This window comes from Coturnix japonica, chromosome 13 (assembly GCF_054131305.1).
Source record: "Coturnix japonica strain WE chromosome 13, WE-NBRP24, whole genome shotgun sequence".
NCBI lineage: Eukaryota > Metazoa > Chordata > Aves > Galliformes > Phasianidae > Coturnix > Coturnix japonica.
The window spans coordinates 995,211-1,015,942 of record NC_140675.1 but is presented as its reverse complement, the minus strand read 5'-3'; the positions used below and the strand labels follow the sequence as shown (position 1 = coordinate 1,015,942).

Here is a 20,732-nt window from a genome sequence, read left to right as displayed (position 1 = left end):
TTAACTCCATTGTGTATTTTCTTTGAAACCTGTAGACATAAATCAGCTTTTTAGACATCATGAGATGTCTAATACTGATATCTTAATGTCCTGTTTTTATAATTGAATGCTTATTTATTATTTGATTTACAGTGGAATAGTTACCACTAGCAAATACTTCCCTACTATTAGCAAAGGTGTTTAAAGTGTTCACTTTTGTGACATCAATTGTTCTTTCCAAAAGAATCATGGCTGAAACTTGTCTTATTTTCCCAGGATTTTGTGAAAAGTGAGAACACGAAAAATACAAAATCTGTCATGGCTTTTAATTCACCCTCTGCAAGTGACGAGAAAATAGTTGGCTTTTGTTCTAGTTTTGAAGCTAGCTTGGGACTTCCTGTAATTGTGTGGTCACACGAAAGAAGCAGTGTCTTATCCTTATGTGTATACCTGAAAGGGAATCTTACACGCTTATGAGGTCTTCCTATTAAATTCCATAAGCTAACCAAAGGGCAAGTCAGTCTGTCCCCAGAGCGTGTAATGGCTGTACTGTGTAATGATTTGGAGGGAAGGATATAGCACACTGAATAGTTGGGAAGAGAAGCTTTAGTGTATTATCGTGTGCTTTTGTAAGTGAAGCCCTTGTATTAAACTAAGGTTCATATCATTAATATGCATGGCAGTTATTAAAAACAGATGTTCACATGTGATAGCAGTATCCTTGGCATGGTCAGAGTATGAGTAGTAGATTTTTCCCATCTGTTGTCTTCTGTTTTGTATGTTTGTTTATTTTATGTAATTAGAACAGCTTATGTAAGAAACAACTCCACAGCTTGGGAGCTACTTTTAAAGAAACTACTGCCTTATTAAGAAACTTTAAGAAACGTATGCCTTGAAATAGCTGAGATTTTGACAACTCCCTAAAGGGTATAAAATTGTCTACATTACTTGCCGTTGTGGTATCATCAGCATAATGAACAGAGGTGTCAGTAGTAAAGCTCAAAATGTCAACTTAAAATAACGTTGAACTAAAATGAAGTTTAAACAATGCTCTTGTTTCACATGTTCACATCTCTGTTGAACAGAAATCCGGAAAAGACTACTTCCTGAGAAAGCGAGTACATGCTTCAAGACTGACTAAAAAGAAGGATGAAACACTTCAAAAAGTTGGAGATTTTATTCAAAGCTCTCCTTCTATTATACACTCTAAAGGTTGGTGTAGAATAAGTTTTATTCCATGTTTTCTAGACATTGTGGAATGGCTTGTTTCTGCTGTAGGCTATTAATGTATGTGTTCTTAGAGAACTTGTCTGCCATGTTAAGTTGTCTTGTCCTTTGATTTATGAAGTAAATGCATTTATTCGTCTCTTCAGAGATTCATTATTACATTTGTGAAAACCTACAAGTATACAGAGAAAGTTGGTTCTGTCTTGTGCTTCTGTCAGCACGAAAGTTAGGCCTGTTGTTTAACTCCTGCTGAAGTTTCTGACTTCCAGCGACTTCTGAGCCATGATTGTCTTTCATACTCCATTTTAATGCGTGCTTTAAGCTGCCATACCTGAACCTATAAACTGTTTCAGCTATAGAAGCAATAAAGAACCTCGATGAACAAATACAATTTCTGAGTATTTTCACTTAAATTTTACGTGTCATTTATAAACCAAGTTTGTTACGAAGCTTTTTTTGCATTCAGTGATTTAAAGACTCACAAAACCAGTAAGTTGATTGGTTTACGTATCAAAACAAATTTCTTCTAGCCAAGAAGCTGATGTCAGCAGTAAGTTCTCCTAAATCAAACGAACCTGAAAGTCTCGAAGAAGGAGAGACCAAGCCAAAACGATCCAAAAGGAAGCTGTATTCCACTGTCGTTTCTGGCCCTCTAGATATACCTGCTTCTTCGGTAAGCGATTATAATGTAGTCTTGGCTTAAAATAAACTACTAAGGAGTCCAAACAGACTGGAGGTTTCATCTATTTGCAGGAGGAGGTTGAAAGTACTGAGGTATTTCTTTATTCTACCAAGTCATTCTTGTTGGTCTTCCTGCTGTTCTGTTTTAGTTTGTCCTCAAAGATCTCTGTGTTTGGCTGGCTTACAGTTTACTAAGTAGGTGATGTAGCAATCACGGAGATGTCTTCTAATTTGGAATCATAGATAATTTCAGTGTGTCGGAGTGGGATTATTCTACTACACGCTTTTCTAGAGCACAACTTAGACAGCTTTTTAGGTATGCTTAAACTATGATCTCCTGTCTAAGCCAACTTGCAAAGGATCTGATGTGCCAGTTTCATGACTCCGTCGGCAGCTATTGTGCTAAGAACATTCTTGCTCTGTTGGAACTGCATCTTTTAATTATATTAGAGTCCTTTTTCTGTTCAGCATAGTGATCATTTGCCCATACTGTAATATCCCTCTGAATTTTTTGATGATTTGATGAATGATAGGGGCAGAAACCAAAATGTTATTTTTTATGGTTAGAGGATGAAGAAGATGAGACAATTTCTTCTCTCACTGTAGTTGTGAGAACATGGAACTGAACCGAGAACTGAAATTCTGGGCAAGTCATAGCTACAGGGATTGAGGCTAAAAATGTTTTCTGAACGCTTCATGTTTCACAAAACAAGTATTATAATACTCTTTTGAAAACAAGTATTTCAAAATGAAAGCTGCCTTCAGGCTTTCCTCAGATGTGTGTGCTTTTTTAAGATAAACAGGATTTTGTACATTCTCCATATTTGTTCCTTGTGATTAAGCTGCATTAAAATGATCTCGGTATCCCATAGTTTTCTGAATAAAATATAATAAGCAAATGCCATTCTGAAATCCATTTAGGGGAAGAAATATGTTTGCGTGGGTCAAGAAGAGCTTGTCAGTCTTGTGTGAAAACATGAGTAACTTTTGAAATGTTTTCTTCAGGAATCTGAGGAACAAAAGAAGGAAAGTGATCATCTGATCATCAAGCGACGGCTGAGATCCAGAACAGCTAAAAAACCTTGAAGAAGCATGTTTGTTCCCCTTTCTCAGGACATACTTTTATCATATTATTAAAACTGGTTGTTAATAAACAGTAACAGTTACTCCGTTGTGTTCTTAAATTTGTATATAGGTGTTTGTTGCAGAACGGCGGGAGAAAAGCAGACGACCACACCTGTCATTGACATATGATCAGCGAATCTCATTTATTCCTTGCCTGCATGTACCTTTATAATACGGATAATTAGCTCATACATATTGCAAAAGTGGAGCTCATCATTGGTTCCCAATAACATACTATCCCCGAGTATCTTAACAGCTTGTTGTTATCAACTGAAAGCTACTCCCTTGCTGAGTTCCCAGAACCATGGCTAGTTTCTCACCATCCCAGGGCATCCTGTTGTTCTTGCTCTCCTTGCAGGTGTTATGGCTGCTTGCTTAGCTGCACCGTGTTTACGACCCTTCTCAGCTAACTAGCTGTAAAAAACACTCTCAGGAGAAAGGATAAAGCAACACTAAAAGAGAAAAGCAGCAGTGAAAGGGAAAAGCAAGACTAAAAGGGAAAAGCAGCAGTGAAAGGGAAAAGCGGCAGTGAAAGGGAAAAGCGGCAGTGAATGGGAAAAGCAGCAGTGAAAGGGAAAAGCAAGACTAAAAGACAACAGGGAAGTGAAGGTGACTCTTGTGCAGATGTCATGGTTTTGTAATTTTCATTAAAAACCAGTGAAGACTAATGTGGCCTCATAGCGCTCAATGGAGTCCCAGGGGAGATAGTGGGAATGAATAGGGGTTCACATCTGTATGCCCCGAGGCTGGTGCTCGCCTCTCTGACTGTGGCTTTAGGCTCCAGAGTTGATGTTGGCTTCCCTTACTGTGGCTTTATGGGCAGGGCCAGTGCCGGCCTCATGGGCTGGGGCTTCTGCCAGCTGGATACAGCTGCTGGCTGAACTGGCCAGGATGGAGCCTTCCCTGTGCAGCCTCCCATGTGCATATCCACCCCAAGAATGGAAGTCTTCCTTCTATGCGTACCCCATTCCACCACAATGAGGAAACCAAACCATTTAGGCACCTGAAATGCTTCTGCTCCTGCAGTCTGGCAGAAAGCAATGCACTCTGTCTCATGCCATCTCTGCACAAACTGGAAAGGAATGGGGAGACATATGTCAGATCCAATGGGACAGGACTTCACTGGCTGCAGTTTAATAGCAAATCACCCCACTCTTGTTGCCCTCTATTGCTGGGTACCCCTTGCCCCTGGCCACTGGATTTCCCCGCATGCATCCTTCCTTGGAGCTAAGTGTGCCTTTCCCAGCAGCAAGCAGCGAGCTGGAGTCAGCACCAAACCCAAAACCTCCTTGTGCCTTTTCCTGTCCTTCTTTCACACATCGTCTTTTAGTTTCAGAAAATATGGCCAGACCCCAACGAAACAAGAGCTCTAAAACAAAGCAGCTGCTTTATTTTCCTCCTCCCCTTTCCTCATCTACACCCCGCAGAAAGACCATTTGCCAAGTAAGGGATGCAGCGATCAGGTGTATTAGGGGCAAAGCGAATCAAGCTTAATTTCAAAGGCTTGTCTCTTCCACGTGACTTCCCTGAGGTCTGATACAATCGTACAGCCATAGAAAGTGCAGTGCTAAAGGTGTGAAGTTAAGGGATCATCACTGTCACGATAAAAGTCATAGCATGGAAGATTTAGCGATGGCGTGCTGACTAGAAGGAAAAAACAACACTTACCTTGGAGCTTGTTCATTTTCTCTCCTATCATCGGATATCTTATCATCATCTACGTAGCTCTGAGGTTGGCCAAAGCCTGTTGCCATGAGCTTTGGTAAACGCAACAGTGCTGTGGCTCAGAGGTATTACACCAGCACATAGCATAGGAGAACTCCATAACCCAAGTGTCAAGGGAAGAAGAAAGGGGAACTGTTACAATTAATTACGTTCACTAAATTGGTAATTGTAGGCTTCTTGTCACACACTACTGCCTACAGCAAAACAGCACAGATGTTGACAACTGTGATTTCTGCATACAAGCAACCACTCGAGGCTGAGCACACTCTCCTGTCTCTTTGCCATGCCTAGGAAGACCCAGAAGAGCTCAGTGTTCTCTTGCTGTTAGTTTACATCCTCCAAGCACTTCCAAAGGCACGCTGCTCTGTAGAAAAAGCTGAGCTGCCCAGAAAGTTTGTGCAGGAAGAAGGCAGCAGTGTCAGTGCACGTCATCCTGGGGGATCTGAAAGCATTTGTGAAGAGAACAGGGAAAGGAGAGGGAAGAGAGCAAAACCAACAGGCACTAGCACTGCTGCCCACAGGGGGCGGGGCTTGAGGCAGGGCCTGTGCCAGAGGGGGGCCTGGCACAGTTAGGGCCAGCTCAGGGCCCAGAGCAGAGGGGGAGCAGGCAGAGGCAGGGCCTTGGGGCCCAGGATGGAGGAGGACCAGGCACAGCTGGGGCCAGCTCAGGGCCCAGAGCAGAGGGGGACCAGGCACAGCTGAGGCCACTGCAGGGCCCAGGTGAGAGGGGAACCCAGCACAGTCGGGGCTGCTTTGGGGCTTGGGCCGGAAGGGGGCCGGGCACAGCCAGGGCCTATCCCCCTTTTTTGCACATATGAAATGCTCCCAGCTGTGCTGCACAGCAGAACATCTTTCAATGGAGATGAAAGCCTGTGAAATGAAAGAATCCTTTCTTATTTCTTTCACATTTGTGTTTGTTGACTGCAGTTCCAACCAGGTGGACTCTCAGTGTCTTGCAAGTGACACCTGGAAGCAGGTACAGACTGGAGACACAGCACCCTCAATGTCCAGGTGAGTAACAGCAGCCAAGGAGGCCTTTGGGCTCTGCAGGGTCCAAGTGTGGAGCATTACACACAGGAACAGCTGAGTATAAAGACAGTGGCAGAGCTGCAGAGCTTGCCATAGTAGAGAGCCACAGTGGCTCAGCTCATTTCCCACAGTAACGCAGGAAATAAGAGCCATGAGGGAAATGCAGATGCCTTCTGCCCCCATCAGAGGGGAGGAATGAGCTGCACTTCCACAGAGACATTCCTCTCACAGCCACTCACACCTCAGGTGTGGAGGGACAAGCTGGGGCTGCTGGTGGCAGCTGTGGAACACTGCCATCTGTGGTGCTCCATCCTACCTTGGAGGTGGGCATGTAGAGCTGAGGACCTTTGTCACTGCACAAATGACTGCAAGCAGAGATGTAGCAGAGGGAACATAAAGCATTTAATAACTTATACAAAGCAATGAGTAATAGAAATGACAGTATTTCCAACCAAATATCCCCCATCCTAGCAGTTGTATCTGATCTCTACAATCCCACCCAAACAATTTCCCAGCCCCCTCCAATTCCTCCTCACTATCCCACCCCTGAATTTCCTTCCCCCAATTCCCACACAGTAATTGCCCACACTAATTACCAGTATGCAGGGCATAGAGAACACCTGTTCCTTGTGTGCAGACACCTGGAAAAAAAAGAAGTGGCAGGGAACTGGAGGTCTGTAGCAGGTTGTGGAGGCTCTGCATAGAACGTAACCCCAGACCACAACCCCATCAGCTGCTGGAGCAGCATCATCCCTGTCATTGGGGGATGTTGCCAGTGGTGGATAGGGACACAGGGAGAAGCCACACCTTGGTGTAGCTCTGATCTGCTCATGTCCAGTCCAATCCTCTATAGCACTTTCCATCTTCTGTCCTTTGTTCTTAACCGTATCCTTCCTTCTCTTCTGCTCTTTTCCTTTCTTTTAGGTGTCTTACCTGTATCTGCTTTTCCCCTCTTCTGTTCTTTTACTGCTCTGGTCAGCCTCCAGTGTCTGCACCGCAACTCTAGGTTTTGGGATGGAGAAAGGTACACAGGGCATAGGTTTGTACAAGAAAAGCTCTCTAGCTGTGCCCAACAGATGACAAAAAGGAGTCCTCAGGACCACAAAGGCAGCTTGTTTCTCCAAAGGCCACAGCGTAAGCTCGTGTAACTGGGAAGGACTCTGTTATACATCTCCTAAAAGTGCCTTTGAATGAATAATTTTCTGGTCTTGTTTCCAATTGTTGCTCAGAGGAAATGAAGTTTTTATCCTTGTATCTTTGCAGGAAGACAGAGAGGATGGAACCTGTCTGGTGAAATGCTCAGGTGCTGTTTCCTTCCTTGCACCAACAGCCTGTTTGTGTCCACACGATGCCAGTTGTCCTCCTGACAGTTTCTACCGGTCCTTCTCCGAGTCCTTCTGCTAAGCACTGCTATTTCTGTATCCTCGGGGCCCTATTAGGACTAAAAAGAGGAGCGGATAACAGATGGAAGGATCTGGCCTTCTGCTGGGTGAAAGCCGCCTGCATGTCCTGTTCTTGCTTTCTCTTTTCCTCAGGTGGCATTGTGCTTCCCAAGGAGCATATGGACCTTTTAGATGGGAGTGCGCAGCAAGGAACACATGGGGTCTCATCTTCCTCCCTGCTCTACATCTGAGTGAGGGACACTGTGACCTGCTCAGGAGGCAAGATGTCATGTCAGGGAGGTGTGTTTGTGTGTTTTCCTTTTTTTTTTTTTTTTATATTTCTTTGTATTGCTCATTTGCAAGAGATTGTGAATTCTCCTGGTTCAAACTGCAGTTGGCTTAATCAAATGTGTAAGAAATATATAAGGGCTGCTGAGGCCAGGCTGGAGTTGCGTTTCTTTATGAACTGGGGTGTTGCTGCAGATGCACTTATCTCCTGTTTTGTCTCTTTTGTGGCTGTTCAAGAATATTAGATTGTGCTATGTCAGTGTTTGTTGCCATCCTTCTTTCTCTTCTCTGTCTTGCAGGTCAGCTCGTGCTGGAAGTTGATGGTATCACTGTATGAATGGAGGTCAGTTTAGGAGCAGCTGCTGATGGAAGGAATCAAAACCAAGCTAATAAATGGAAGCATCTCCTGGTAAGGTGTCAGAGGTGGCAGTAATGATGTCTGTCATCGTTAAAACCAGAGGGCAGGCTCATCCGAGTGCTTGCTGACTGATACTTCGGAGTATCTCGTTCTCCAGCTGAACGATAAAGCTAAACATGCTGAGCCGTTACAGCTTGTGCTGAAGTTGTGAATGTGCCCCCAGATGTTTCCTTTAGTGGTAAATCATGTTCTGGCACTGTGGTAGCCCTATCTCTGTCATGATCTGGAGCACCGTGTCTTGTTGCGAGCCTTGTGTGCCTGTTTCCATGAACTTTGCTTTCTTTCTCTCTTCAGAGTAAGGGCAGGGTGCTTCCTTGCTTTTGGTGGATTCATCCAGGAGGCTGTTAGAAGGCCAAATGCAATGTTCATTACATGGAGGGACAGGATGGGAATGGACTGTCGTTGCCACCAGGCAAAAGTGAGTTTCTTATGTCATGAATGATATAATTTTGATTGCTGTGCCTACCTGCCTGCTCCCTGTGCTTGTTCCTTTTACCTTTCAGTGCTTCTTTTCCCTTGCTTTGATGCTTTTCCCTTTCAGGGCTCCTTTTCTCTTTCAGTATTGCCTTTGCCCTTTATGTACTCCTTTTCCCTATCAGTGTTACTTTATGCTGTTCCTTTCCCTTTCGGGGCTCCTTTTCCCTTTCAAGGCTGCTTTTCCCTTTCAGGGCTGCTTTTCTTTATCAGTTCTCCTTTTCCCTCTCACGGCTCCTTTTCCATTTCAGGGCTCATTTTCTTTATCAGTTCTGCTTCTCACTTTCACGGCTCCTTCTCCCTTTCAGTGCTGCATTTTCTTGTTCCTTTTCCCTTTCAGTGCTGCTTTTCTGTGCTCCTTTTCCCTTTCACTGCCGCTTTTCCCTTTCACTGCTGCTTTTCCCTTTTAGTCTTGCTTTTCCCTTAGTCTTGCCTTTCCCTTTTAGTCTTGCCTTTCCCTTTTAGTCTTGCTTTTTCCTTCCATTGCTGCATTTCCCTTTCCCTGCTGCTTTTCCCTTTCCCTGCTGCTTTTCCCTTTCCCTGCTGCTTTTCCCTTTCCCTGCTCCTTTTCCCTTTCCCTGCTGCTTTTCCCTTTCCCTGCTGCTTTTCCCTTTCCCTGCTGCTTTTCCCTTTCCCTGCTGCTTTTCCCTTTCCCTGCTCCTTTTCCCTTTCCCTGCTGCTTTTCCCTTTCCCTGCTGCTTTTCCCTTTCCCTGCTGCTTTTCCCTTTCACTGCTGCTTTTCCCTTTCCCTGCTGCTTTTCCTTTTCCCTGCTGCTTTTCCTTTTCCCTTTCATGCTGCTTTTCCTTTTTCCTGCTGCTCTTCCCTTTCACTGCTGCTTTTCCCTTTCACTGCTGCTTTTCCCTTTTAGTCTCGCTTTCGCCTTTTAGTCTTGCTTTTCCCTTTCAATGCTGCTTTTCCCTTTTAGTCTTGCTTTTCCCTTTCACTGCTGCTTTTCGTTTTCACCGCTGCTTTTCCTTTTCACTGCTGCTTTTCCCTTTCACTGCTGCTTTTCCCTTTCCTTGCTGATTTTCCCTTTTAGTCTTCCTTTTCACTTTTAATCTTGCTTTAACCTTTTAGTCTTCCTTTTCCCTTTCATGCTGCTTTTCCCTGTAACTGCTGCTCTTCCCGTTCACTGCTGCTCTTCTCGTTCACTGCTGCTCTTCCCTTTCACTGCTGATTTTCCCTTTCACTGCTGATTTTCCCTTTCACCGCTGCTTTTCCCTTTCACTGCTGCTTTTCCCTTTCAGTCTTGCTTTTCCCTTTCACTGCTCTTTTTCCTTTTCACTGCTGCTTTTCCCTTTCCTTGCTGATTTTCCCTTTTGGTCTTCCTTTTCACTTTTAATCTTGTTTTTCCCTTTTAGTCTTCCTTTTCACTTTTAATCTTGCTTTTCCCTTTTAGTCTTCCTTTTCCCTTTCATGCTGCTTTTCCGTTTCCCTGCTGCTTTTCCGTTTCACTACTGCTTTTCCCTTTCAGGGCTGCTCTTCCCTTTCACTGCTGATTTTCCCTTCCATTGCTGCTTTTCCCTTTTAGTCTCGCCTTTCCCTTTTAGTCTTGCTTTTCCCTTTTAGTCTTGCTTTTTCCTTCCATTGCTGCTTTTCCCTTTCACTGCTGCTTTTCCCCTTCCCTGCTGCTTTTCCCCTTCCCTGCTGCTTTTCCCCTTCCCTGCTGCTTTTCCTTTTCCCTGCTGCTTTTCCTTTTCCCTGCTGCTTTTCCTTTTTCCTGCTGCTCTTCCCTTTCACTGCTGCTCTTCCCTTTCACTGCTGCTTTTCCCTTTCTCTGCTGCTTTTCCCTTTTAGTCTCGCTTTTCCCTTTCAATGCTGCTTTTCCCTTTTAGTCTTGCTTTTCCCTTTCACTGCTGCTTTCCCCTTTCACTCCTGCTTTTCCTTCTTAGTCTTGCTTTTCCCCTTTTAGTCTTGCTTTTCCCTTTTAGTGCTACTTTTCATTTTTAGTCTTCCTTTTCCCTTTCATGCTGCTTTTCCCTTTCCCTGCTGATTTTCCCTTTCACTGCTGCTTTTCCCTTTCAATCCTGCTTTCCCTTTCACTGCTGCTTTTCCCTTTCAGTCTTGCTTTTCCCTTTCACTGCTGCTTTTCCCTTTCAGTCTTGCTTTTCCCTTTCACTGCTGTTTTTCCTTTTCACTGCTGCTTTTCCCTTTCAAAGCTGCTTTTCCCTTTCCTTGCTGATTTTACCTTTTAGTCTTCCTTTTCACTTTTAATCTTGCTTTTCCCTTTTAGTCTTCCTTTTCCCTTTCACTGCTGCTCTTCCCTTTCACTGCTGCTCTTCCCTTTCACTGCTGATTTTCCCTTCCATTGCTGCTTTTCCCTTTTAGTCTTGCTTTTTCCTTTCCCTGCTGCTTTTCCCTTTCCCTGCTGCTCTTCCCTTTCCCTGCTGCTCTTCCCTTTCCCTGCTGCTCTTCCCTTTCCCTGCTGCTCTTCCCTTTCACTGCTGCCCTTCCCTTTCACTGCTGTTCTTCCCTTTCACTGCTGTTCTTCCCATTCACTGCTGCTCTTCCCTTTCACTGCTGCTTTTCCCTTTCACTGCTGCTTTTCCCTTTCATTGCTGCTTTTCCCTTTCACTGCCTCTTTTTTCTTTTAGTCTTGCTTGTCCCTTTCACTGTTGCTTTTTCCTTTCATTGCTGCTTTTCCCTTTCACTGCTTCTTTTCCTTTTCACTGCTGCTTTTCACTTTCACTGCTGCTTTTCTCTTTCACTGCTGCTTTTCCCTTTTATTCTTGCTTTTCCCTTTTAGTCTTGCTTTTCCCTTTTAGTCTTGCCTTTCCCTTTTACTCTTGCCTTTCCCTTTTAGTCTTGCCTTTCCCTTTTAGTCTTGCTTTTCCCATTCACTGCTGCTTTTCCATTTCCCTTCTGATGCTTTTCCCTTTCACTGCTGATTTTCCCTTTCACTGCTGCTTTTCCCTTTTAGTCTTGCTTTTCCCTTTTAATCTTGCTTTTCCCTTTTAGTCTTGATTTTCCCTTTCTGTGCTGGTTTTCCCTTTCACTGCTGCTTTTCCCTTTCACTGCTGCTTTTCCCTTTCACTGCTGCTTTTCCCTTTCACTGCTGCTTTTACCTTTACCTTCTGCTTTTCCCTTCCACTGCTTCTTTTCCTTTTCACTGCTGCTTTTCCCTTTCACTGCTGCTTTTCCCTTTTGTTCTTGCCTTTCCCTTTTAGTCTTGCCTTTCCCTTTTAGTCTTGCCTTTCCCTTTTAGTCTTGCCTTTCCCTTTTAATCTTGCCTTTCCCTTTTAGTCTAGCCTTTCCCTTTCAATGCTGCTTTTCCCTTTCCCTTCTGCTTTTCCCTTTCACTGCTGCATTTCCCTTTCACTGCTGCTTTTCCTTTTCAATTCTGTTTTTCCTTTCACTGCTTCTTTTCCGTTTCACTGCTGCTTTTCCCTTTTAGTCTTGATTTTCCCTTTTCGTCTTGCTTTTCCTTTTTAGTCTTGCTTTTCCCTTTCACTGCTGCTTTTCCCTTTCACTGCTGCTTTTTTCTTTTACTCTTGCATTTACCCTTCACTGCTGCTTTTCCCTTTCACTGCTGCTTTTCCTTTTCACTGCTTCTTTTACCTTTTAGTCTTGCTTTTCCCCTTTAGTTTTGGCTTTCCCTTTTAGTCTTGCCTTTCCCTTTTAGTCTTGCTTTTCCCTTTCACTGCTGCTTTTCCCTTTCACTGCTGCTTTTCCCTTTCCCTTCTACTTTTCCCTTTCACTGCTGCTTTTCCCTTTCACTGCTGCTTTTCCCTTTCACTGCTGCTTTTCCCTTTCACTGCTGCTTTTCCATTTCACTGCTGCTTTTCCATTTCACTGCTGCTTTTCCCTTTCACTGCTGCTTTTCCCTTTCACTGCTGCTTTTTCTTTTTAGTCTTGATTTTCCCTTTTATTCTTGCTTTTCCCTTTTAGTCTTGCTTTTCCCTTATAGTCTTGCCTTTTTCTTTTAGTTTTGCTTTTCCCTTTCACTGCTGCTTTTCCCTTTCACTGCTGCTTTTCCCTTTCACTGCTGCTTTTCCCTTTCACTGCTGCTTTTCCATTTCACTGCTGCTTTTCCCTTTTAATCTTGCTTTTCCCTTTCACTGCTGCTTTTCCCTTTCACTGCTGCTTTAACCTTTTAGTCTTGCTTTTCCCATTCACTGCTGATTTTCCCTTTTTGTCTTGCTTTTCCCTATCACTGCTGCTTTTCCCTTTCACTGCTGATTTTCCATTTCACTGCTGCTTTTCCCTTTCACTGCTGCTTTTCCCTTTCACTGTTGCTTTTTCCTTTTAGTCTTGCTTTTCCCTTTCACTGCTGCTTTTCCCTTTCACTGCTGCTTTTACCTTTTAGTCTTGCTTTTCCCTTTCACTGCTGCTTTTACCTTTTAGTCTTGCTTTTCCCTTTCACTGCTGCTTTTCCCTTTCACTGCTGCTTTTCACTTTTACTCTTGCTTTTCCCTTTTATTCTTGGTTTTCCCTAATAGTCTTGCCTTTCTCATTTAGTGTTGCTTTTCCCTTTTAGTGTCGCTTTTCCCTTTTACTCCTGCTTTTCCCTTTCACTGCTGATTTCCCTTTTAGTATTGCCTTTCTTTTTACTGCTGCTTTTACCTTTCACTGCTGCTTTTCCCTTTCACTGCTGCTTTTCCATTTTAGTCTTGCTTTTCCCTTTCACCGCTGCTTTTACCTTTTAGTCTTTTTTCCCTTTCACTGCTGCTTTTCTGTTTCACTGCTGCTTTTGCCTTTCACTGCTGCTTTTCCCTTTTAGTCTTGCTTTTCCCTTTTACTCCTGCTTTTCCCTTTCACTGCTGCTTTTCCCTTTCACTGCTGCTTTTCCCTTTTGGTATTGCTTTTCCCTTTTAGACTTGCTTTTCCCTTTGATTCTTGCTTTTCCCTAATAGTCTTGCTTTTCTCTTTTAGTCGTGCTTTTCCCTTTTAGTCTTGCTTTTCCCTTTAGTCTTGCTTTTCCCTTTTAGTCTTGCTTTTCCCTTTTAGTCCTGCTTTTCCCTTTCACTGCTGCTTTTCCATTTCACTGCTGCTTTTCCCTTTCACTGCTGCTTTTCCCTTTCACTGCTGCTTTTCCCTTTCACTGCTGCTTTTCCCTTTCACTGCTGCTTTTCCCTTTCACTGCTGCTTTTCCCTTTCACTGCTGCTTTTCCCTTTTAGTCTTGCTTTTCCCTTTTAGTCTTGCTTTTCCCTTTTAGTCTTGCTTTTCCCTTTTAGACTTGCTTTTTTCTTTTAGTCTTGCTTTTCCCTTTTATTCTTGCTTTTCACTTTTATACTTGCTTTTCCCTTTTAGTCTTGCCTTTCTCTTTTAGTCTTGCTTTTCCCTTTCACTGCTGCTCTTCCCTTTCGCTGCTGCTTTTCCCTTTCGCTGCTGCTTTTCCCTTTCGCTGCTGCTTTTCCCTTTCCTTGCTGATTTTACCTTTTAGTCTTCCTTTTCACTTTTAATCTTCCTTTTCCCTTTTAGTCTTCCTTTTCCCTTTCACTGCTGCTCTTCCCTTTCACTGCTGCTCTTCCGTTTCACTGCTGATTTTCCCTTCCATTGCTGCTTTTCCCTTTTAGTCTTGCTTTTTCCTTTCCCTGCTGCTTTTCCCTTTCCCTGCTGCTTTTCCCTTTCACTGCTGCTCTTCCCTTTCCCTGCTGCTCTTCCCTTTCCCTGCTGCTCTTCCCTTTCCCTGCTGCTCTTCCCTTTCCCTGCTGCTCTTCCCTTTCCCTGCTGCTCTTCCCTTTCCCTGCTGCTCTTCCCTTTCCCTGCTGCTCTTCCCTTTCACTGCTGCCCTTCCCTTTCACTGCTGTTCTTCCCATTCACTGATGCTCTTCCCTTTCACTGCTGCTTTTCCCTTTCACTGCTGCTTTTCCCTTTCACTGCTGCTTTTCCCTTTCATTGCTGCTTTTCCCTTTCACTGCTTCTTTTTTCTTTTAGTCTTGCTTGTCCCTTTCACTGTTGCTTTTTCCTTTCATTGCTGCTTTTCCCTTTCACTGCTTCTTTTCCTTTTCACTGCTGCTTTTCACTTTCACTGCTGCTTTTCTCTTTCACTGCTGCTTTTCCCTTTTATTCTTGCTTTTCCCTTTTAGTCTTGCTTTTCCCTTTTAGTCTTGCCTTTCCCTTTTACTCTTGCCTTTCCCTTTTAGTCTTGCTTTTCCCATTCACTGCTGCTTTTCCATTTCCCTTTCTGATGCTTTTCCCTTTCACTGCTGATTTTCCCTTTCACTGCTGCTTTTCCCTTTTAGTCTTGCTTTTCCTTTTTAGTCTTGCTTTTCCCTTTTAATCTTGCTTTTCCCTTTTAGTCTTGATTTTCCCTTTCTGTGCTGGTTTTCCCTTTCACTACTGCTTTACCCTTTCACTGCTGCTTTTCCCTTTCACTGCTGCTTTTCCCTTTCACTGCTGCTTTTCCCTTTCACTGCTGCTTTTACCTTTACCTTCTGCTTTTCCCTTCCACTGCTTCTTTTCCTTTTCACTGCTGCTTTTCCCTTTCACTGCTGCTTTTCCCTTTTGTTCTTGCCTTTCCCTTTTAGTCTTGCCTTTCCCTTTTAGTCTTGCCTTTCCCTTTTAGCCTTGCCTTTCCCTTTTAATCTTGCCTTTCCCTTTTAGTCTAGCCTTTCCCTTTCAATGCTGCTTTTCCCTTTCCCTTCTGCTTTTCCCTTTCACTGCTGCTTTTCCCTTTCACTGCTGCTTTTCCCTTTCACTGCTGCTTTTACCTTTACCTTCTGCTTTTCCCTTCCACTGCTTCTTTTCCTTTTCACTGCTGCTTTTCCCTTTCACTGCTGCTTTTCCCTTTCACTGCTGCTTTTCCCTTTTAGTCTTGCTTTTCCCTTTTAGTCTTGCTTTTCCCTTTTAGTCTTGCTTTTCCCTTTTAGACTTGCTTTTTTCTTTTAGTCTTGCTTTTCCCTTTTATTCTTGCTTTTCACTTTTATACTTGCTTTTCCCTTTTAGTCTTGCCTTTCTCTTTTAGTCTTGCTTTTCCCTTTCACTGCTGCTCTTCCCTTTCGCTGCTGCTTTTCCCTTTCGCTGCTGCTTTTCCCTTTCGCTGCTGCTTTTCCCTTTCGCTGCTGCTTTTCCTTTTCACTGCTGCTTTTCCCTTATAGTCTTGCCTTTCCCTTTTAATTTTTCCTTTCCCTTTTCGTCTTGCTTTTCCCTTTCACTGCTGCTTTTCACATTCACTGCTGCTTTTCCTTTTCACTGCTTCTTTTCCCTTTCACTGCTGCTTTTTCTTTTTAGTCTTGATTTTCCCTTTTATTCTTGCTTTCCCCTTTTAGTCTTGCCTTTCTCTTTTAGTCTTGCTTTTCCCTGTCACTGTTGCTTTTCCCTTTCAGTCTTGCTTTTTCCATTCAGTCTTGCTTTTCCGTATCAGTCTTGCTTTTCCCTTTCACTGCTGCTTTTCCCTTTCACTGCTGCTTTTCCCTTTTAGTCTTGCTTTTCCCTTTTAGTCTTTCTTTTTTCTCTTTGTCTTGCTTTTCCCTTTTATTTTTGCTTTTCACTTTTATTCTTGCTTTTCAGTTTTAGTCTTGCCTTTCCCTTTTAGTCTTGCCTTTCCCTTTTAATCTTGCTTTTCCCTTTCACTGCTGCTTTTCCCTTTCAGTCTTGCTTTTCCCTTACAGTCTTGCTTTTCCCTTTCACTGCTGCTTTTCCCTTTCACTGCTGCTTTTCCCTTAAATCTTGCTTTTCCCTTTCAGTCTTGCCTTTCCATTTCAGTCTTGCTTTTCCATTTCACTGCTACTTTTCGTTTTCACTGCCGCTTTTGTCTTGCTTTTCCCTTTTAGTCTTGCTTTTCCCATTCAGTCTGCTTTTCCATATCAGTCTTGCTTTTTCCCTTTCACTGCTGCTTTTCCCTTTCATTGCTGCTTTTCCCTTTCACTGCTTCTTTTTTCTTTTAGTCTTGCTTGTCCCTTTCACTGTTGCTTTTTCCTTTCATTGCTGCTTTTCCCTTTCACTGCTTCTTTTCCTTTTCACTGCTGCTTTTCACTTTCACTGCTGCTTTTCTCTTTCACTGCTGCTTTTCCCTTTTATTCTTGCTTTTCCCTTTTAGTCTTGCTTTTCCCTTTTAGTCTTGCCTTTCCCTTTTACTCTTGCCTTTCCCTTTTAGTCTTGCTTTTCCCATTCACTGCTGCTTTTCCATTTCCCTTTCTGATGCTTTTCCCTTTCACTGCTGATTTTCCCTTTCACTGCTGCTTTTCCCTTTTAGTCTTGCTTTTCCTTTTTAGTCTTGCTTTTCCCTTTTAATCTTGCTTTTCCCTTTTAGTCTTGATTTTCCCTTTCTGTCCTGGTTTTCCCTTTCACTACTGCTTTACACTTTCACTGCTGCTTTTCCCTTTCACTGCTGCTTTTCCCTTTCACTGCTGCTTTTCCCTTTCACTGCTGCTTTTACCTTTACCTTCTGCTTTTCCCTTCCACTGCTTCTTTTCCTTTTCACTGCTGCTTTTCCCTTTCACTGCTGCTTTTCCCTTTTGTTCTTGCCTTTCCCTTTTAGTCTTGCCTTTCCCTTTTAGTCTTGCCTTTCCCTTTTAGCCTTGCCTTTCCCTTTTAATCTTGCCTTTCCCTTTTAGTCTAGCCTTTCCCTTTCAATGCTGCTTTTCCCTTTCCCTTCTGCTTTTCCCTTTCACTGCTGCTTTTCCCTTTCACTGCTGCTTTTCCCTTTCACTGCTGCTTTTACCTTTACCTTCTGCTTTTCCCTTCCACTGCTTCTTTTCCTTTTCACTGCTGCTTTTCCCTTTCACTGCTGCTTTTCCCTTTCACTGCTGCTTTTCCCTTTTAGTCTTGCTTTTCCCTTTTAGTCTTGCTTTTCCCTTTTAGACTTGCTTTTTTCTTTTAGTCTTGCTTTTCCCTTTTATTCTTGCTTTTCACTTTTATACTTGCTTTTCCCTTTTTGTCTTGCCTTTCTCTTTTAGTCTTGCTTTTCCCTTTCACTGCTGCTCTTCCCTTTCGCTGCTGCTTTTCTCTTTCGCTGCTGCTTTTCTCTTTCGCTGCTGCTTTTCCCTTTCGCTGCTGCTTTTCCTTTTCACTGCTGCTTTTCCCTTATAGTCTTGCCTTTCCCTTTTAATTTTTCCTTTCCCTTTTCGTCTTGCTTTTCCCTTTCACTGCTGCTTTTCACATTCACTGCTGCTTTTCCTTTTCACTGCTTCTTTTCCCTTTCACTGCTGCTTTTTCTTTTTAGTCTTGATTTTCCCTTTTATTCTTGCTTTCCCCTTTTAGTCTTGCCTTTCTCTTTTAGTCTTGCTTTTCCCTGTCACTGTTGCTTTTCCCTTTCAGTCTTGCTTTTTCCATTCAGTCTTGCTTTTCCGTATCAGTCTTGCTTTTCCCTTTCACTGCTGCTTTTCCCTTTCACTGCTGATTTTCCCTTTTAGTCTTGCTTTTCCCTTTTAGTCTTTCTTTTTTCTCTTTGTCTTGCTTTTCCCTTTTATTTTTGCTTTTCACTTTTATTCTTGCTTTTCAGTTTTAGTCTTGCCTTTCCCTTTTAGTCTTGCCTTTCCCTTTTAATCTTGCTTTTCCCTTTCACTGCTGCTTTTCCCTTTCAGTCTTGCTTTTCCCTTACAGTCTTGCTTTTCCCTTTCACTGCTGCTTTTCCCTTTCACTGCTGCTTTTCCCATTCACTGCTGCTTTTCCCTTAAATCTTGCTTTTCCCTTTCAGTTTTGCCTTTCCATTTCAGTCTTGCTTTTCCATTTCACTGCTACTTTTCGTTTTCACTGCCGCTTTTGTCTTGCTTTTCCCTTTTAGTCTTGCTTTTCCCATTCAGTCTGCTTTTCCATATCAGTCTTGCTTTTTCCCTTTCACTGCTGCTTTTCCCTTTCAGTCTTGCTTTTCCCTTTCACGGCTGCTTTTCCCATTCACTGCTGCTTTTCCCTTTCACTGCTGCTTTTCCCTTTCACTGCTGCTTTTCCATTTCACTGCTGCTTTTCCATTTCAGTCTTGCTTTTCCCTTTCACTGCTGCTTTTCCCTTTCACTGCTGCTTTTCCCTTTCACTGCTGCTTTTCCCTTTCACTGCTGCTTTTCCATTTCACTGCTGCTTTTCCCTTTCACTGCTGCTTTTCCCTTTTGTTCTTGCTTTTCCCTTTTAGTCTTGCTTTTCCATTTCACTTCTGCTTTTCCTCTTTCATTGCTGCTTTTCCCTTTTAGTCTTGCTTTTCTCTTTTCACTGCTACTTTTCCCTTTCAGTCTTGCTTTTCCCTTTTACTCTTGCTTTTTCCTTTTAGTCTTTCTTTTCCCTTTCAGTCTTGCTTTTCCCTTTCAATCTTGCTTTTCCCTATCAGTCTTGCTTTTCCCTTTCACTGCTGCTTTTCCCTTTCACTGCTGTATTTCCCTTTCACTGCTGCCTTTCCCTTTTAGTCTTGCTTTTCCGTTTCACTGCTGCTTTTCCATTTCAGTCTTGCTTTTCCATTTCACTGATGCTTTTCCCTTTCTCTGCTGCTTTTCCCTTTCACTGCTGCTTTTCCCTTTCACTGCTGCTTTTTCCTTTTTGTCTTGCTTTTCCCTTTTAGTCTTGCCTTTCCCTTTTAGTCATGCTTTTCCCTTTCACTGCTGCTTTTCCCTTTCACTGCTGCTTTTTCCTTTTTGTCTTGCTTTTCCCTTTTAGTCTTGCCTTTCCCTTTTAGTCATGCTTTTCCCTTTCACTGCTGCTTTTCCCTTTCACTGCTGCTTTTCCCTTTCACTGCCGCTTTTCCCTTTTAGTCTTGCTTTTCCCTTTCACTTCTGCTTTTCCCTTTCACTGCTACTTTTCCCTTTCACTGCTGCTTTTCCATTTCACTGCTGATTTTCCCTTTCACTGCTGATTTTCCCTTTTAGTCTTGCTTTTCCCTTTCACTGCTTCTTGTCCGTTTCACTGCTGCTTTTCCCCTTCAGTCTTGCTTTTCCCTTTAGTCTTGCTTTTCCCTTTCACTGCTGCTTTTCCCTTTCTCTGCTGCTTTCCCCTTTTAGTCTTGCTTTTCCCTTTTAGTCTTGCTTTTTTCTTTTAGTCTTGCTTTTCCCTTTTATTCTTGCTTTTCCCTTTTATTCTTGCTTTTCACTTTTGGTCTTGCTTTTCCATTTTAGTCTTGCTTTTCCATTTTAGTCTTGCTTTTCCATTTTAGTCTTGCTTTTCCCTTTCAGTCTTTCTTTTCCCTGTAACTGCCGCTTTTCCCTTTCTCTGCTGCTTTTTTCTTTCACTGCTGCTTTTCCCTTTCACTGCTGCTTTTCCATTCACTGCTGGTTTTCCATTTCACTGCTGATTTTCTCTTTCACTACTTATTTTCCCTTTCACTGCTGATTTTCCCTTTTAGTCTTGCTTTTCCCTTTCACTGCTGCTTTTCCCTTTTAGTCTTGCTTTTCCCTTTCACTGCTCCTTTTACCATTTAGTCTTCCTTTCCTCTTTCACTGCTGATTTTCCCTTTCACTGCTGCTTTTCCCTTTTACTGCTGCTTTTCCCTTTTTATTCTTGCTTTTCCCTTTCACTGCTGCTTTTCCCTTTTTATTCTTGCTTTTCCCTGTCACTGCTGCTTTTCCATTTTAGTCTTTCTTTTCTTTTTCAATGCTGCTTTTCCCTTTTAGTCTTGCTTTTCCGTTTCACTGCTGCTTTTCCCCTTCAGTCTTGCTTTTCACTTTCAGTCTTGCTTTTCCCTTTTTGCACTTGCTCAGTGTAAGCACTGAGATGAGGCCAACCCCCAGCTCACTACATCCTCCCTTCAGGAAATTCTAGAGAATTGTGGCACAGGACATTCTGACTGTTAGACTGTTATAATCCCTGCAGTGAAACCACAGTTGAATGCTCTTTTTTTCTGAGCGCAGTGTACTGTGCAGGTGTATCTCAGCATCTGCTGAGCATGGTTACTGCTCTTTGTGTGACTCTTTGTCATGCTGAACATCAGCATGAATGTCTTCAGCTATTTCCATGCATTTTACTTACCTGTTGAATCCTGTCTTACAGTAAGGGCCTATCGCAGGATTCAGGAACTTCAGCAACTTCTGGAAATTTCCTACAGCAACTACAGACAGCTGGGAGGAATAACTGAGGAGGAGAGGAAGATGAAAAAAGAGGAAAAGGAGTTTAAGAAGTAAGGCCAACATTATAATGTGTTCCATTTTAGTGCATTTTTTAAGGGTACTTTACACTCAGATTGCTTTGGCCATTCTGCCTTTTTCACTTAGTGAATTTAGCCAGGCTTAAAAGAAAAGGACTTCAGGCCATTTGTGGGCTCCTGCCATGAGGATCAACACTGCAGTACAACACAAATGACTGATGGCTCCATTCTTCTTGTGCTTGTGCAGGATGACAGCCTGCACAAGAAGACATCCCTAACTCTACCTCTGCCTGTCAAACATTTGGCTATGTGCTGTTCTTAGTCACTGTAGATGAACATGTCCTTAACGTGCTTGGGCCTCCTCAAACCCATGTCACAAGTGATGTGCAATTAGTGGAGGCCAGAGAGCATCATCTCTAGGTCCATCCCTAGGACCTTCTGAAACTGAAGTAGTGGTT

At 43.1% G+C, this 20,732-nt stretch overlaps 1 protein-coding gene and 1 long non-coding RNA gene across 8 annotated transcripts in view; both read left to right on the top strand.

The window, feature by feature from the left end:
- Positions 1–86: 86 nt before the first annotated feature.
- Positions 87–1,921, top strand: LOC146758541 (uncharacterized). Its single transcript, XR_014933980.1, has 3 exons — positions 87–336; positions 1,065–1,191; positions 1,737–1,921. It is a non-coding gene; the product is annotated as an uncharacterized LOC146758541 (long non-coding RNA).
- Positions 1,922–4,517: 2,596 nt separating this feature from the next.
- The window catches only part of LOC146758538 (ankyrin repeat domain-containing protein 42-like), a 58,643-nt gene continuing 42,428 nt past the window's right edge, over positions 4,518–20,732 (top strand). The window contains exons 1-6 of one of the 7 annotated variants that reach the window (XM_085514550.1): positions 5,672–5,748; positions 7,030–7,069; positions 7,302–7,448; positions 7,736–7,845; positions 8,149–8,272; positions 20,181–20,307. In XM_085514550.1, coding sequence (XP_085370676.1) covers positions 8,227–8,272; positions 20,181–20,307 — 173 coding nt within the window. In that variant the 5' untranslated portion in view covers positions 5,672–5,748; positions 7,030–7,069; positions 7,302–7,448; positions 7,736–7,845; positions 8,149–8,226. Of the gene's footprint in view, positions 5,458–5,671; positions 5,749–6,090; positions 7,070–7,301; positions 7,449–7,735; positions 7,846–8,148; positions 8,273–20,180; positions 20,308–20,732 lie in introns of those variants that run through there. The other 6 variants (XR_014934013.1, XM_085514555.1, XM_085514554.1 and 3 more) reach the window with 6 other exon arrangements.